The sequence below is a fragment of the Macaca mulatta genome, chromosome 17, assembly GCF_049350105.2.
Source record: "Macaca mulatta isolate MMU2019108-1 chromosome 17, T2T-MMU8v2.0, whole genome shotgun sequence".
NCBI lineage: Eukaryota > Metazoa > Chordata > Mammalia > Primates > Cercopithecidae > Macaca > Macaca mulatta.
In genome coordinates, this window is record NC_133422.1 from 4,799,654 (window position 1) to 4,818,370 (window position 18,717).

General features: G+C 47.7%; 1 protein-coding gene across 4 annotated transcripts in view; it reads left to right on the plus strand.

Moving 5' to 3' along the window:
* The window catches only part of SPATA13 (spermatogenesis associated 13), a 153,092-nt gene that overhangs the window by 55,228 nt on the left and 79,147 nt on the right, over window positions 1–18,717 (plus strand). For all 4 annotated transcript variants that reach the window (XM_028837286.2, XM_077974273.1, XM_077974272.1 and 1 more), the window contains exon 2: window positions 9,416–11,167. In XM_028837286.2, coding sequence (XP_028693119.2) covers window positions 9,527–11,167 — 1,641 coding nt within the window. In that variant the 5' untranslated portion in view covers window positions 9,416–9,526. The remainder of the gene's footprint in view (window positions 1–9,415; window positions 11,168–18,717) is intronic.

An 18,717-nucleotide genomic window follows, 5' to 3' on the forward strand; every position in this document is an offset into this window, starting at 1 on the left:
GTAGAAGTATGACTTCATTTACTTTAGTATATTACTAATGAACCACTTTAATATAGCCATCCCATTGATATTTTTAACAATTTATTTACATTATAAATTAAGTGGGATGGGGAAGATGACACGAGAATCTTACAGGAAAAAATGTGTCTACAAGTCTGAACAAGTGACTCAAAAATTGACATTTAGAATACCACTTGTTCAGCATTTTGAAGAACATTTTGCATTCCGGTATTTATTATCTTGGGTTGAAGAGTCTGGAGGCATGTATTATCCATACTCATGGAGAAAAGATAGAGCTAATTTTTACATGAAATAATGGCATTTTATATATGTTTGGTTTCAGAGGCATCGTTTGGGAAAAGCGATCACCTTCTCCAGATCCGCATTCAGGTGACCTTGGCCGGGCTCTGACTGAGCCTGGTGGAACATGACTTCCCTCTGGCCTTGACCTTTGAGCTGGCAGGATGACGCAGGGAGTAGGCAGTGCCTCCGTCTGAGAATCACAGAGCAGATCAACCCCAAAGCAGCCACTTGCACGTGTGGTGCATCTTCTGCGCCTCCACGGGCACTTTTGCCTGAGGCCAGATGCATGTACGATAAACTGAAATCCACTGACTTTCCAACAGAGTACTTCACTTCTTTGGATCTAGACGTTTTGACCCAGAGTACCATTTCCTATTAGCAATGACCTGTAACTATCAGCCTTACACGTTACCAAGAAAGGTGTCGTGCCATGAGAATAATTAATATTTTGATGACAATATTCTCTTTACAATGCATTTGCTTCTCTAAAAGTAAAAGAAACTGCTCTAAAAGAAGTTTCAGGATCCCATGGAGAAAGCTGAGTTCAGGGATGTTGTGTGACTAGCCCAGGTCACATAACAAAGCAATTCAAAGCAAAGAACCCTGACCCAAAATTCTTAGCCTCAGCTGCTGCCCTTCCTCCCCTTCCTCCCCTTCACCTGTCCCTCAGTCTTGCTCAGAGGGACATGCTCCCTAGTGTTATCCGGTTGTCACTGGGTTCTCTGCATCTGTGCTCTCAGCAGCACATCCGTTCCCCTCCTTAGTTGCCTGGGGACTCCACCTCCCATTTGCTTCTGCCTTGTAACGGTAACCTTTGTCTCACCTTACATCTCCACTTTGCTTTTTGAGATTCAACATGTTTAAGTATTAGCGATTCTTTCGTTTTCCTAGCAGCTAAACTCAGCTGGTTTTGAACTTCTCGCAACAATCAGAATATAGTCCTTGCTGTCATTTCAGTCCCCACTGAGCATCTGACATATTTGAAACATTATTAAGCTCTGTGTCAAAGGAGCCATGTCTGTGGGATATTACAGCAGAGTATTCCTGAATTCTGTGTGTTGGTTGTGTTCGAGAGGACGCGCTGGCAATGAGAACCTCCACCTCTAACAAAGTCTCACAGATCGCCTCTGAGAGATGGGGTGTGTGCTCCAGGGATCCCTGTTCAGGAATAGTAGCTGATCACCTCTGGCTTGGTTCATTGGTGGCATCGTATCACATGACTGTCGTGCGTGTCCTAACTGAGGAGATGTGTGCCAAGAGGCAGGGAGGGCCTGCAAGGAAACAGTATCCAAATGTCAGTTCAATTAGAAGACAGTTTAAATTAGAAGCAGAAGGCATTTCAGCAACTGCTTTAATGTGTCAAACTGATTTGAGAGGATGAGATACTTGATTGCACGGTACAGAGAAAGGGCCATTTCTGGGCCTGTGTCCTCAGCGGTGGCAGAATGGTCTGTGGGGACATCCCCTCCATGAAGACCTGCCAGGCTCCTGGGTGGAAACTGAGTTAAAAATTAATCTCATTTCCTCAGAATGCAAAGCTATAAATTGGGGCTCTGCCTGGAAACACATTTTATGCAAAAACAAAAAAAAATGAGCATTAAAATAAATGCAGCAAAAATGAAATACAACACACGTATGTGCTGTTACACACAGTTATTAAGTATGTCTGATTAAGCCGTGGATATAAAAGCTGCATCATTCCCTTTCGGGGTATTCTGTGCTGACTGCACTGTTGGGTGTGTGAGCCTGGGAACCCAGAGACACGCAGCTCCAGATTCGGGCCGGTCTGCCTCTGCCAAGCAGAGACACTGTATTTGCTCCAGTGACCTTCACGACGCCTTCAGGACTGGGGCCATCCATCTGGAAAACTTTCACTGCTCTGAATGGTACACGTGGGGGAGGTGCAGTCTCGGGGTGACATCAGTTTTGGCATGGGTTGCAGGCATGAGGTAGTCCTAACCGGGAACTCGGTGGTTACTGCTGCAATCTTGTTTACCACCAGAAAGGTGCTGGACAGGCCATGGCTGCAGGAAGGCAAGACGCAGGGCCGTCTTCAGGGCTGAGGGCTGTGGCCGGCAACAGCTCCCCTGGAGCCTTCCAAAGTTGCCGTGAGATTGGAGGAAGAGGAACTCAGAGGCTGTCACGGTGCAGAGGTTGGGGACACAGGGAGGGGCATTGTGGAGGATGCCAGCATCTTTCGCACAGGCTCAGACCTACCTGCCCTTTCATCTCTCACTACACCAGCCCGACCTGCAGCTTTAGACACAGAAGGAAGATTTGCCTTTGTAGTCTAAGACCTGCCTTTGCAAATCCTCGTTTTCTACACCCCATCACCCCAGAGGATTGACAAAGCAAACATACATCCCTACTGGGGAAACACCATTCTCACCCACAGGAATGTAGTTTAGCCCAGTAACCCCCATAAGGCAAGCCAAGACAATCACACGCTTTTATGAAATTGACACCTTTCCCAAAGATATGCTTATTCCAGTTACATTTCTCCATATACTTTCAATTGAACATTGAACTTCAATGATCGAATACTTAAGTGACGCCAGAGCTACAGATTTTCTTTTGAAGCATCTTACCTACTCCTTACACACAGAGATCCTGAGGGTACCAGATCCAAGGGTAAGGGGGCTTCTTTCCTTTACTAAGGTGTGTATATTGGGGCTGGGAAGAGGAAGGACAGTGTCTGGCATTAGGCCTGGGGAATAACTTCATCTCTGAAATTAGAACCTTGGATGCTTTCTCTTTACAAATGTTGTAAATTATGGCCGGGCACGGTGGCTCATGCCTGTAATCCTAACACTTTGGGAGGCCAAGGTGGGAGGACCATTTGAGATCAGGAGTTTGAGACCAACCTGGCCAACATGGTGAAACCCCGTCTCTACTAAAGGTACAAAAATTAGTGGGGTGTAGTGGCACATGCCTGCAATCTCAGCTACCTGGGAGGCTGAGGGGAGGATCACTTCAGCCTGGGGGCGAGGTTGCAGTGTGCTGAAGTTACGCCACTGTACTCCAGCCTGGATGACAGAGCAAGACTCTGTCTCAAAACAAAACCAAAAAACAAGAAAAAGAAAAAAAAGGAAAGAAAAGGAAATGATAAATTTCAGTGGTTTTAACTGGCCATCGTATGTACCTGTTATCCCAGCTACTTGGAGGATGAGGTGAGAGGATCACTTGAGTCTAAGAATTTGAGGCCACCCCAGGCAACATAGCAAGATTGAATCTCTTAAAATTGCTTTCCAGTAGTTTCAGAAAAACTATTCTGAAACGAATTGGTGGCACATTCACGGTTTTCAGCACTCTTCTCTTTTTATTACAATTCTTCTTCCTAATAGCATCAGTGGCCACGGTTGCTGCTAGACCTCCTACAAAACACAGGTCAGCTTCCACAACAAAGAACCATCTGGCCCAGATGTTGGGGTGTCAGACCTGAGACGTGCAAAGCCAGCAGCCCCTTCAGTCATTCAACAGACACATGCTGAGAACACAGTGAAATAAGACACGGCTTCTGCATTTAGAGAACTTTTCATGCTCCTCGGAGAGGTTAGTGTAGAAGCCAGACGAGGAAAGCAGAATGACAGGTCAGTGTGGGAAACGCTAGAGAAGTGTCTCCAGGTATTTCAAACAAAGAATCTAATACAGGGGCTATTTATATACAGCTGAAAAACAAAAGACAAGACAGTGCAATAGCAGGAAGTTGCTACCAGCCCCTGGGGCTGGAGTGGTAAACAAGAGGGCGTGTTGCTGGAGCTGCGAGCTGGTGCCGCCCGCCCGCAGGACCTCGGACCTGGGAAGGAGGAGCTTCCCAGCAGGGCTGGAGCCACAGAGACACAACAGCTGCTGCACATGCCCATGAAATACTGTGGCAACTCCCTTTCCCAGCCCTTGAGTCACCTCCCACCACCACTGCCCGCTGCCAAACCTGGACAGAAGCCATTTGTCAGGAACCTGGGAATTGTGGTTCCCAAAACACAGAGAGACAACAATGGCTGGAGAAACAGCCTGAGAGCAGACAAGGAAACTCGCAAAGTCATGATGGTGTGGGGATCATGACAAATAGCTCAGCCCTGCTAGAGGGAAAGGCGTCCCGTATTGGGCATGGGACATTCGACATCTCTCAAAGTCCACAGGCAGCCAGTGACCCTGGGTTCAGTGACACAGCCCATCTGCAGTGTGGAAAGGACTCTGGCAGCAGAGTGAAGGATGGGTGGGCAGTGAGCCAGACCACAGTCATCCAGGTGGAAGGTAATGCAGCCTAGGAATGAGGCACCGGCCACCACGCTGACAGAGGGCGGGTGGGCATGCAGTAGAGTTGCTTAGACCTGTTGTAATCTGCAGGGAAGGAAGAGGGTCTAGCCTGACCCCCAGGTTCTGGCCTGGAGGTAGCAGTGCTGGGGTGGACCCTCCGATTTCCACCCTGCTGTGCTGTCATTACAGCAATGGTCGTAAGCTCCTCAGCCTCACTGTGCCGTAGCATCCTCACTGTCGTGAATAGGGGTCAGATGTTCCCCAGGGCCACATTCTGTGCAGCTGTGATTTAAGGGTCTGTGCTCACCCCTTCAGCATTTTCGATTTCAATGTGTTTTCTTTCAGTGTCAGTTTGTTATGTAAATCAAGCTGCTCTAACCAGTGGGCCACAGGCTGCATGTGGCCTGGGGAAGCTTTGAATGTGGCCCAACACAAATTCATAAACTTTGTTAAAACATTGTGAGATTTTCTTTTGCGATTTTTTTTTTTTTTTGGCTCATCAGCAGTTGTGTTAGTGTGTTTTATGTGTGGCCAAGACAATTCTTCTTCCAGTGTGGCCCAAGAAAGCCAGAATATTGGCCACTGCTGATGTACATGATGAGTATATTATAAAACCTTTCGACTTGTTGGTACATTTAATCTGTTCTATATTCCTGAATTTCGAATTTAAGTTTTTACTTTAAAATTACCAGTCAAAAGTTTGTTTGTTTTTTGTTGTTTTGGGGGAGAATTCTCATTATCACTAAAAACAAAAAAAATTGCATTCTAAAGTTCATACACCCTAGAATCCAGCTTGTAGACAGTGGATTTCACAATATTCCCATCTGAAATTCTTAGTTCTGTTTCTTTCATATCTCTGACAGAGTTCCCACAATTTATAAGACTTGCTACAAAACCACTAATTGAATTGCAACCCTTGTTAGTTAATAGAGGTCAAAGTATTAGTTCTAAATAATGCAACTTGCTATGTTACTCAGAAATTCCAGGAAAAGCCTTTTTTTCCATGATACTCAGTTTCACTCTTAGCAGCACACAACAATCACGTTGTTCAGCTCATGAACAAAATACTAAGTCCCTGGTCTTTTAAAAAGCGTATTGTCCCAATTAGAAACCCCAATTTTTTGCATGTGTTTTATGAAATCTAAATCCTGGAAATTAAGTTCTGAGTGTTAGAAAATTTCAACTTCTTCACTCTATAAAAACATAGTGGCTTGTAACGACTTCTTACCTTGGTATGGATTAGACAAGACAGGATAACTGATGTGATTTCACGTTGAAGTTAAATAATCTAAGTGTGCAAAGCACACCATTCTTACCCTCAGAGAGTGCACACTCTTGTTTGAAGGCAGCTCTATAAAGCTATCATTATAATCCATTTTGGTAAAAACAATTTGATGAGATGCCTGAAGGCTTGTGGAAGCACAGAGGAAGGGATTTCATTCGTTCCAGGGAGCTCAGGAAGGAATTCCTGGGTAAGGAGGCACCTGCAGTTCATCTCAAAGAATGATGAGGTATTATTAGACTAGGGATGTGTAGGCTTTTCTAAACCCACTTTCACCTTGATTTTACTAATTTATCACACTGAGCTGTCCTTCCAGAGACACTGTTCTACTTACTGTAGAGTGAGCAGTTATCCCCATTTGCTAGGAACTTTGTTGGCTTCAACCCTGGAAGTCCCATATCCTGAGATACCCCTCATTCCTGGGTCAGTCAGACACCTGGTCCCCCAAATTTACTGCCTCCCAGTTGTACTGGGTGTTGTTGACTGTTGCTTTGCTCTTGCCAGTTTCTTATCTAGAATGGGGGATTACCTTCTCACGGCCTCGAATTCCTCGTGGGACCCGCACAGACACTTGCACCCAGTAGATGCTCGTGAAGTGGGTATATGCATAAATCTTGGTACCTCTTATTCTGTAGACAGCAATGAAGTGCAGACCACTGAAATGACTGACTCAGGAGCCATATGACAGCACCCAGTTTAGGCCAAGTCCCATGTCTTGGGCCCTTGTTTCCTCCTTGGTTATAACAGGTCTCGTAGCGCCCTCTGGTGGTGCCAGGAAGCTGTCTAATCCCCTGAATTACAAGGCAGGCATCATGCCTTCTCTTCTGTAGTCAATGCGAGTCATGATAAGACCATGATTACGACTTAACGTCAGTGCCCACGAACTGGACTTGACCTTTTGATTAAACAATCTCATTCCTATCACGATTCTGAGATGCTGAAACAACGGAATTCCCTGTCCCTTCTAGAGCACATGAAGGCGCATAGGTGATACCAAATGTTGAACTTACTTTGCAGCTGGTTACAGGCTTCATACCCAGTCTCACTGCAGAGATGATTCAAGCCTCTGCTTATGTGGCTCATTCAAATGTAACCCACAGCTCCTCTGGCCCTCTGATTCCTCCATGAGAACACTGAACTGCAGAGGGCATGTAGTAAGTAGCCCATCGGTCTTCTGATGAATGGAATTGGCTGATGGTCTGAGTCATCGTAGCCTCCCTTGTCCTGGATGGAATCAACTCTTTGACCCTTTAACTATGGCTGTCCCTGGGAATCCCTTCTCACTGGAAATGATGTCGGGGCAAATAAAAACGGAACCCATCAAGAACCTGGGGCGTAGGAGCAGAAGAGAGATGTTTCTGTTTGCATGGGGCAGATTCTGCACTTCATAGGGGTGAGCTAAATCGAGATCTGCTCTCATCTTTAAACAGTGTCCTCCTCTTATTCCTCTCTTGCCTTTGGCCTCTGTGGCCTTGACTGATGTCTACAGATTTTTGGGATTTATTTGCAGTCAGGGTCGTGAGGCCCAGGAATTGGAGTGAGATGTGTGGGGTGCAGATGGCCACTGTGCCTCTGTCTCGGTTCATTAGTTTACTGCAGTGGAGAAGAGTGTGGGCTTTGTGGGGACAGCTGCAGGACTCCCAGGCAAATGACCTAACCTGCTCCAGTATCCATCTGGTTGTCTGCAAAATGCAAGTCATTCTGTGACCTCTTAGGTTCCTATGGGTCCTCAGTGACGTTATGTTTTCCAAGACCTTAGTGCAGAGGCCTGACATATAGTAAGTACTGAAAAGTTGATAGTCTTTTATGGTTATTTTCATAATCTATCGTTCATTCGTCCAGTAATTATTTGTTGAGAACGGGGGACTGAGACATGTAAGCTATCACTTGAAGACTGAGCAGATCTTGGCCTGATGGGAAAGGTTAAGGGGGAGCAGCATTTTCATTTTTCAGGGGAAGGCCATGGACCCAGGTGTAGGGTGAAGGGCATGGACCCAGGTGTGCATAATGGGGAAGGCATGGACGCAGGTGTGGGGCGAAGGGCATGGACATGGGTGTAGGGGGAAGGGCATGGACACAGGTGTTGGGGGAAGGGCATGGACACAGGTATGGGGCGAAGGGCATGGACACAGGTGTGGGGCGAAGGGCATGGATACAGGTGTGCATGATGGGGAAGGCATGGACACAGATGTGGGGTGAAGGGCATGGACATGGGTGTGGGGGGAAGGGCATGGACACAGGTGTGGGGGGAAGGGCATAGACACAGGTGTGGGGGAAGGGCATGGACACAGGTGTGGGGTGAAGAGCATGGACACAGGTATGTGAGAAGGGCTTGGACACAGGTGTGCATGATGGGGAAGGCATGGACACAGGTGTGGGGTGAAAAGTATGGACGCAGGTATGTGGGGAAGGGCATGAATGCAGTGTGTGGCAAGGTATGGACACAGGTGTGTGCGAGTAAAGATACGGATACAGGCATGGGGGGGAAGGTGTGGAAGTGGATGTGTGCGGTGGGTGTGGGTGCAGGAGTGTGTGGTTGTCAGGGCACGTGGGAAGAGGAAAAGGATGCTGAATTTGTTTAATTTGAATTCTTCTGATTTTTTTTTTTTTTTTTTTGAGAAGGAGTCTGTCTCACTCTGTCGCCCAGGCTGGAGTGCAGTGGCACAATCTCGGCTCACTGCAACCTGTCTCCCGGGTTCAAGCGATTCTCCTGCTTCAGCCTCCCGAGTAGCTGGGATTAGAGGGGCACGTCGCCACGCCCGGCTGATTTTTGTATTTTTAGTAGAGATAAGGTTTCACCATGTTGGCCAGGCTGGTCTCGAACGTCTGACCTCAGGTGATCCATGTGCCTCGGACCCCCAAAGTGTTAGGATTACAGGCGTGAGCCACTGCACCCAACCCTGAATTTCTAACATACTTCAGCAGCATCCTCACTTCTCTCTACTCTATGACCAGTTGGAAAAAGACCCCTACCAATGTGTTTCCTTCTCAGAGGCTGCTGGCATGTCCTGGCCGAGTCCTTCCCACCTCTGTCCCGGTGGCCCTGTGCGGCTCTCAGTTACTGTTTGAGCATCTCAGCCCTCCTGGACAGGAGGCAGCTGCCAGCATGTGGGGCTCACACTTGTTCCTGCGTGTGTCAGCACTTGGTTTGAGTATTCGGTGTGTTGGATTCAACACAGGCTGGCATTTTAACATCACACCTTTTGAAATTGTTGTGAGGTTTTCTTTTGGTATTTCCTAATGTTTTTTTCCATTTCACATAAGAAGAAAAGATAGCGTTGAATGATACCTAGATATTTTCATTCCAACAGTTTTTTCCTAGTCTCACCTACACAGGTTCCAGTGAGTTCATGTCCACGGCACAGTCCATAATTACCCTTCTCTGTCCAGGGATGTATATTTGCATCTTTCCTTCAACTTATGAAGTGAATGGAGGGGAAATGTACAGTTGTAACTGAGTTTGCGGTAGCTTTCATCTGGCCAGCCCTGTGCTGGAGCGTGCCTCTTGTTCTGTGAGCAGAGGGGCTGCTGCGAGGGAAATGGCTAAACCACCCGCTTTGTCTTCCGCTGCAGGCCGTGGTCACCCAGGAGCCCGATGTGCAAGGCAGGTGTGAGTGCCAGGACGGCATTCCTGGAGATGAAGGCCTGGAGCTGCGGTCTGCGGACTCGGCAGTGCCCGTGGCCATGACCCAGGCTGCTGTGCGGCCCTGGTCACCCTGCCCGGAGAACATGACCACTGCCCCGAACGGCCTCGGGCCAGGCCCCGCAGACCCCTGTCCAGGCTCGGACCTGAAAGATCCCAAGATGGTGACCTCACTTGCGTGTGGAAACGGAGTCTGTGGCTGCAGCCCTGGTGGCGACACAGACACCCAGGAAGCCAGACTCAGCCCAGCCAAGCTTGTGCGCCTCTTTTCCACCAGTCGGAAGAGGACGAGTGCCCACCCCGAGCGGCCCCGCTCCATGGTGCTGGTGGGCAGCTCCTCCACATGGAACACCCTCGCCTCCTTCCGGAAAATGGGATCCTTTAAGAAACTGAAGTCCTCAGTCCTGAAAGGAATTCAGAGCCGAGAGGGGTCAAATGCCTGTTCCAAGGGAGAGGCTTTGGAGCACGGCCTGGGAAAGCCCATCCTGAATGGCGCTGTCCCAGGAGCCCAGGCAGGCAGGGGCCCCCCTTCAGCACCGGGACCAGCATGTGGTACCCTCAGGCCAGCAGAGGGGGGCACACTGGATGGCTCCGACCTCGAGGACACGGACGATCCCTTCCAGCGGAGCACACACCGCTCCCGCAGCCTCCGCAGAGCCTACGGCCTGGGCCGCATCTGCCTGCTGGATGCGCCCCAGAACCATGCGACACCCACGGCAGCCACTGGCCAGGTGCCCCCCATGTGTGAGATTCTCGTGAGGGATCCAGAAAACAACAGCATGGGCTACAGGAGGAGCAAGAGCACTGACAATCTTGCCTTTCTGAAGAAGAGCTCCTTTAAGCGGAAGTCCACCTCCAATCTGGCGGACCTCAGGACGGCGCATGACGCACAGGTGCCACAGAGGACCCTAAGCAGTTCCTCCACTGACTCCCAAAAGCCTGGGTCAGGAAGGACCAAACGCTGGAGGAGCCCGATAAGGGCCAAGGACTTTGACAGAGTCTTCAAACTTGTGAGCAATGTGACTGAGGCCGCCTGGAGGAGGGAGAGTCCCAGGAGTGGGGTCCCGTCCCCTGGTGAGGCCGGCCTGAGACTCCAGGCACACAGCCGGCTGCATGACGACTACTCCCGCCGCGTCTCCAGGAGCACTGAGCGGGACAGCAGGCGGGGCGGGGCGCTCATGCATGGTACCACTGCAGCCTGCACCGTGGCCGCTGGTTTCGGCTCGGCCACCTGTAAGGGGCCCCACGTAGACGCTGACGCCGCCGTATTTCCTCTTGAAGCCAAAAGTTCCTGGGCGGTGGAAAGCGACAGTGCTTGCGCTGGCAGCTCCTCGCCAAGCCCGATTGTCCAGGATGTGTTGAGCAAAGACTCCTGTGACCCAAACGCTGGCAGCCAGTTCACATTTGACCCTGAGCAGCCTCCCACCCCTCTAAGGCCCACCACACCCAAGCCCCAGAGCCCTCAGAGCCCCGGGGCAGGAAGTGCCAAGTGTCACAGCAATCACAGTGCCCCATCCGTGAGTTCGGAGGAGGGTGAAGGAAGGGCAGAAGGGTCTGCTCGGAGAGAGCCAGGGCCTGTGTCCTTGCAGGATCCTTTGGAAGCCACACGTGGTGTTGAGGGCAGCAAGGACCTTTTGGTGAACACCGGTGGGGCAGCCAGCCCAGAAGAAGAGGAGGAGGAGGTAAGGGCAGTGGTAAGGTCCCTCATGTGGGCGACCCTGCTGCGGGAAGGGAGCTTGTACAGGGGCATTCTGGCCTCACCTGGAGGTTCCCATGCTGCACAGGTGTTGCCCTGGGTCCCTAACTTGTCATGGTCAGTGGCCCTCTGCTGACCTTGTTGCCCTTACAGTATTAGTGGGAATGGGAGTTGTCAAGTTGCTGTTTACCAAGTTCAGAAGTAATCTCTATCTCCTTTGAAATAAAATTGACAATGTATGACACTCATTGAGATGACATTTGCCACACCTTTTATTCAAAAGATGTTTATTGAACATGTACCAGGTACTAGATTCTGGGGGAAAAAGTAAGTTGTGAACAAACTGTGTTCTGCTCCATGCAGTTCTGACTCGTATCTTTCTTCTTTATATTTTAAGCTGTTTCTGTAACCTTTCCCACAAAGTACATATAAGTGAAATTCTTTCTGTTAAGAGACTATTACCTCTCCTAATATTACGGCATCTTTGGGTGTCACTTGACCAGCTGGAAACCTCTGTGACTGGCAGTGCTTCTGCTTGAGTTTTGCTCATGCCCGTTAGCCTCATCCCACCCATTCTGCCCAGCAGGCTGCGTTAGGCTTGCACTGCCAGCCCAGATCCTATGCCTGCCAAGGGCAAACCAGGGATGGAGCAGCAAGGGGTGTGTGAGTGAGTGAGCATGGAGTCCAGCCTCTGCACACAGCCAGGCATGTCCGCTATTGCAGCAGGGCAGGCAGCTCCAGGTGCTGGCTCCATGCAAGGCTGTGGCTGGAACAGACGTACTGCAGCTGGCTTCTGCTGCAGGCATCAGCTTGTGGACAACGGGAACGTGGTGACAAGTGAAATCTCAGAGATACCAGGAATTGCAGAGCCCCAAAGAGGGTGTTACAGCATGTCATAGCCTGGTTCTGATCTGGGCTCCCGGAAGGGCCACAACTCTTCTCATCACCTGCATTACAGCAAGCAGGGGCCGTGTTTCTGGGGAACATGTTTCACCCCACTGTGTTACAGCTCCTTTAATCCCACTGCCCCACTCCAGCATGCAGCTCTTGGGCTGGTCTAGCCCCACCCTTCCTTTTGCATGTGGCAGCTGCCTGGTGCTGGTGGAAAGTGGGAGGATTATAGTGTTACAGCTTTGGTTGAGGGAGTCCCAAGGTTTGGGTCCCCAGAAGGGTTGCCACTCTTCACACCTGCAGTCCAGGAGCATATGACCACCTGTAGCTCGGTGAGCTGGCCAGGAATGTGTTACAGCCCCTTTAACTCCCACCTGCAGCTCGGCGAGCCATCCAGGAAAGTGTTACAGCCCCTTTGGCTCCCACTGTTGGGCAGGTCCCACATCCAGGAAAAATGAAGTTATGCGGACAAATGGAGGGTGAGCAAGGCTGAAAAGAGCTTTATTGGGTGACCGAACAGCTCTCAGCGGATAGGAAACCTGGAGTGGGTTGCTCCTCTCTGCAGGCAGGTAGTCCCAGTGAGTGGCTGAGTCTGGGGATCTTATGGGCTCAGAATGGAGGAAGTGCATGCCGACTGGTCCATGGGTAGGCCTGGAAAAGCAGCACTTGATTGGTTGAAAGGCATCAAGGAAGCTCTCACTCCAGGTCGCTGACTTCACCTGGAACTGGCATCTGTGCCCTGAGGCTTCAGGCTGTCCCTGGCTTGAAGGTCGGATTTCACTGGGGACCCACCTCTTCCCACCTAGGTACCTGTCCACCTCCCACCACCATCACTAGGTCTGTTTAATTTCCTGGGAATTAATTAGGAACATGCAGTTTGGTACCTGTCAGCTTTTGAATGATTGTACGTATTTTAGAGTAGATCATAAGCACCTCATGAATTGACTCAGCTAATAGCTGTCAAGGTTACAACAGCAGGTTTTTTCATATTCTGTCGAACATCCGGACAGCTTTATAATTTTCACTTTATAAAGCACTCAGTAATATTACCTTACATAGCTGGAAGATGGGGAAATGCATTCATGTGTATATGTTGCAGATTATTCTTCACAGACATTTCTAGATTGATTTGCAGGTATAGATTGGTGCTGGCTGTAGAGAATAATCTCCTAGCAAATGCTCCTTCCCACCCATCCCTGGGGAGGACCTCAGTTTTGTCTTAGTGCCTACAGATAAATGATTGCATAGCCAAGTTTGCAAACTCAGAAGCCAGGACCGCCTCTGCACTGTCCATCTTGACCATTGCTATACAGACAGACCTGGTTAGTAGAACCTTTGTAGAAAGACCTAGAAAGTAGGACTTTTACAGAGTGCTTTCAGATCGAGATTAGTCTGGAGGTTCCCTGGGCAGCCAGAGAAGTGAGACTGCACTTTGTCTGTTACCCGAGATTCCTGTGGAGAGCTCACCAGTTTAGTTGAGAGGTCTTGAATATTGAGAACTGTCTGTTCATTCGCATATTTGAGCCTGTGGAGCAGTGGTAAGGACACAGGAGTAGTTGCCAGATTTAGGGAGGAATTCCAGTTCTGCCGACTCCAGTTTGTACAACTGACCAAACTTCACTCATTCCTGGGTGAGATGAAGGGTAACATTCCTTCCACTAAACAGCCTGCCTGCCCCCCTCGTAGTTGGTGAACCTCCCCTCACTAAAAAAGGATTTGTATATGTCTGGAGGGTTTTTTATGTTAAAGATTCGATTTTATATTCTGCTTGACAAAATTATTTTTTAAAAAATCATTGAAATATTTTATTCCTGAGAACCTGTTAAGTGAATATGTGTGAACTAGTGTGTAGTTACTTGCCAGGGTGATTTTGACCATTTTATGGTTTTATATGTATATTTGCTATTCTTAGTTATATCAAATTTAATTTCTACCCACAGAAGATCACCAAAGATAGAAAGCAGAACAATTATATTGAAATTCAATTTATTAAAGGTGCACACATGTTGATAATTCTACAGATTTGCCTCCAGATATTATCACATTTTTCAGTTGCATTCATTTCTTCAAAATTCTTTTTTTTTTTTTTTTTTTTTTTTTTTGAGACAGAGTCTCATTCAGTTACCCAGGCTGGAGTGCTGCAGTGGTGTGATCTCGGCTCACTGCAACCTTCGCCTCCTGAGTTTAAGCAATTCTCACGTCTCGGCCTCCCAAGTAGCTGAGATTACAAACATGTACTAACATGCCTGGTTAATTTTTGTATTTTTAGTAGAGACAGGGTTTTGCCATGTTGGTCAGGCTGGTCTCAAGCTCCTGGCCTCAAGTGATTCACTCACCTCATTCTTCAAAAGTGCTGGGATTATAGACGTGAGCCACCACGCCCAGCCTCAAAATTCTTACATAGCACATAAAGCTTCCTCTTGTACTTTTATTTATTTTCTCCAGGCGGAGTTTCACTCACTCTGTCGCCAGACTGGAGTGCAGCGGTGCATCCCAGCTCACTGCAACCTCCATCTGCCAGGTTCAAGTGATTCTCCTGCCTCAGCCTCCCCAGTAGCTAGGATTACAGGCACTCGCCACCATGCCCAACTAATTTTTTTGTATTTTTTGTAGAGCTAGGGTTTCACCTCTCTCACCTCTCTTGTACTCTTTTTTTTTTTTTTTTTTTTTTTTGAGACAGAGTCTCACTCTGTCGCTCAGGCTGGAGTGCAGTGGAGCGATCTCGGCTCACTGCAAGCTCTGCCTCCCAGGTTCACGCCATTCTCCTGCCTCAGCCTCCCGAGTAGCTGGGACTACAGGTGCCTGCCACCATGCCCGGCTGATTTTTTCTATTTTTTTAGTAGAGGCAGGGTTTCACCATGTTAGTCAGGATGGTCTCAATCTCCTGACCTCGTGTTTCGCCTGCCTGGGTCTCCCAAAGTGCTGGGATTATAGGCGTGAGCCACTGCACTCAGCCTGTACTCTTTAACATATATGTCAAAAAGAGAAAGTACAGTTATGGCTTTACCCATAACTTATACATTGCATCTTACACATTGAGAATGTTCGGTGTTACTTGTAGAGAAGTGCTTGTGAAGTAGAACCTGAAACCTTTTTTATTTTGGCTTTGAGAAACAAAATACAAACTAAGGGAAACAAATAGAAAAAGTGTGAAACGCAAGGATTCCAACCTTCATGAGTTAAAAGCAGTTTTTGTCTATTTTATAGCATTACAAAATTAAATTTCGGTCTTTACTATATTTCAATATACAGTATATTTGTTTATTCAGCTCATTAACAGTGTATGGTTCTACTTACAGGATTAAAGCAAATTTAAACTGTTATTGAATATGAAAAGGTTGTAAATGTATTATGGTGTTATTTAAAATATTGTACTTTTCGATAGGGAGAATAATTTCTATTTCGAACCACTTATTTATATCATACTACCCTAAAAATAACAAAATAATCGTTGAAAAATTTTAAGCAGTTTAACAAGATTGTGTGTGTATTGCTGTGAAAAAGAGCTGGGAAAATGTCCTGCCGCTTTAATTTACAAAGCATGCTACGCTCCTGCCACCTAGTGGTCAGCTTTAAGAGCAGCGGTTTGTTGAACAAGTCCTTAAGCTTGTGACCTGTTCTAAGTTACAGGTTACATTTACTTGTTGATAGTACTGCCCTTTGCCTTTTGAAGGTGTTGCCTAGGAGTTTGGAGCGTTCATGCTGCTTCTCCTACCAGCTTACAAGGAGAAACCGCTTCCTTAGTGAATGGAAAGTCAGGCAGCAGAGTGAGTGTTTCATGTAGTGCTAAATATGCCATGGAAAAAACTCTTAAATGACAACCAGTTGGACCCCTCTCCAGGGAGCTCTGGTAAGCTGCAGTCTCCTGGCACATGTTACTAGTTGAGTTGGGACCCTGGCTCTCTTATTAAAAGATCCCTGGCAACCGGGGCAAACTGTTGAACTTCTCCTGGCACGGGTCTTCTCAAGGGTAGGATACGGAGTAACTTCATCTGCCCCTGGGGATGGTAAGAGCCAATGAAATTATGGATGTTAAACACTTAGCCCACCCTTTGACACTGACTGCCACTGTGTGGTTATTGCTGCTTAGATGGTTTTTCCATCCTAGATTGGCATGGCTTTTTAAGACAGGGACGTTCAGGTAGGTTCTTTACAGAGCTCTTTTTCAGTATAACACTGTTACAATCTTACAGGGGATGGAGAAATTCTTCAAACAGTTAATTTAACATCATGCTACTTAAAAAAAAAAAAGCATAAGAGTTAATTTCCTGCATAATCCAACATGTATATTTTAATGCAACCACGTACCCAACCAAATTTGTTGAACACATGTCAGATATAAGAGACCAGTTAGGTATGACTCTATAGGGAATGTGGTGATGCCAAGGAGGTTGTACCTGTGCCCAGATACACCAAAAACATAGGAGAACTTGATGGCTTAAATTCCATAAAAGTGGTAAAAGCAAAATGCTATGGGTTTCAGAGGACTTGCAGTGTTCACCCATGTACCAAATCAAGGAAGGCTTCATAAGGGTGACTGAATCTGATCTGAAGAAGGAGGATTTCTACAGATGATTATAGAGAGGACAGGGGCATTTCACTGAGGTGTACAGTAGGTTGCACATGTGTGCAGAGATATTCTGTGATTGGAGAGAGCAGGAAGTAATGTAACGTGGTTTGATACAAAGGAATAATCCAAGTTCAGACGGAATCATTAAGCAGAATTCAATCAGTGCACAAGGAATCGTCATGTGCCTCACCACTCAACACCTGCTATGTGAACAGAAGAGGGTGCAACAAAAAGACGCTGTCTGTGCTCTAATGGGTTCGGAGTCCAGCTGGTGACAGGAATGTGTGCAGGTCATTATGACGTAGTGGGAAGGGCTCCTCATGCGAATGCACTAAGTGCCACAGGAGCCCCAAAGGCGGCAGAATTAAGAACCCAGGCTGGAAAGTGGCAGAACTGGGGACAGTGGAGTGGGGTCTTTAGCGCTTCGGGCAGCAGTTGCAGAAGGGCACTGGACTTCCAGGCTGGCGGGAGGAGTGTGGAACAGGAGGTGGATGCCCACCCCTGAGCTCAGCTCTGCTGCTTACTAGTTCTCGACCTTTTCTAAATCTCATTTTCCTCACCTGTAAACTGTGGGTGATGAGCATCCTGACCGCATGGGACTGTTGTGAAGATTAGCTGAGGTGATGTGTGGACTTAGCACGGGGCTTTGCATATGAGTTTCTAGCAAAGTGATGCATCTGTTTGGTCAGGGAGCTGCAGATGGCTTGCAGAACTTCTGTACAGGGTGGCTGGGTGGAGAGGAGGGAGGTAAGGTTAAGCAGGTAGGTCCGGACATCATTAGGAAGAGCCTCGCTTACAGCTGTGAATTTGGACTTTACCCTGTAAGTGGTGGAAAGCCAGTGACATTGTCAGAGCAGGGACACAGAGGGACGTTCCGTGGCTGAGGTTAATCAGACCAGCTCTGTAGAGAACTCTGATTTGCACAACATCAACTCCCCGGTTGTAGGTATGCGGTTTGATGGTTTTTGGAAAATGTAGAGTATGCAGCCACCACCACCGTCCAGCTAAAGAACACTTGGCTCCCCTCAGAAGGCTTCCCCATGCCTTTTACAGTCAGTCCCTGCTCCCACCCAAGACCAGGCCACAGCTGATGGGCTTTGTGTCTACACCTTTTACTAAGCAAACAATTCGGTGATTTTTATATGTTTATGGAGCTCTGCAGCCATCACCACAGACTAATTTTTTTTCCTTTTTTTTTTTTTTTGGATTCATTTCTTTATTATTATTATTATTATTATTATTATTATACTTTAAGTTCTAGGGTACATGTGCACAACGTGCAGGTTTGTTACATATGTATACATGTGCCATGTTGGTGTGCTGCACCCATTAACTTGTCATTTACATTAGGTATATCTCCTGATGCTATCCCTCCTCCCTCCCCACTCCCCACAACAGGCTCCGGTGTGTGATGTCCCCCTTCCTGTGTCCAAGTGTTCTCATTGTTCAATTCCCACCTATGAGCGAGAACATGCGGTGTTTGGTTTTCTGTTCTTGTGATAGTTTGCTGAGAATGATGGTTTCCAGCTTCATCCACATCCCTACAAAGGACACGAACTCATCCTTTTTTATGGCTGCATGGTATTCCATGGTGTATATGTGCCACATTTTCTTAATCCAGTCTGACCACAGACTAATTTTAACACATTTTCACCACCCCAGAAAGAAGCCTTGTGCCGTTTACAGTCACTTTCTGTTCCTAGCCCCTGCCTCGGATCTGTGTTTTGTGTCTATGATTTTACTTTTCTGGACGTTTCATAGAAATAGAATCCTGTAATATGTGGTCTTTTGTGACCGGCTTCTTTCACTGAGCAGAACCTTGTTTTCAAGGTTTGTCCACGGAGCATGATCGGTGCTTCCTTCCTTGTTAAGGCTGCGTAATATTCCAGTGCGTGGCTCTCTAGACCGTACTTTGTTATCCATTCATTTGTCGATGGAGACGGGTTGTTTCTGCCTTTTCACTCTTACAAGTAATGCTGCTGTGAATACTTACATACAAGTTCTTGGGTGGAAATATGCTTCCTTTCTCTTGGGTGGATGCCTAGGGGTAGAATTGCTAGGTCCTGTGACAACTC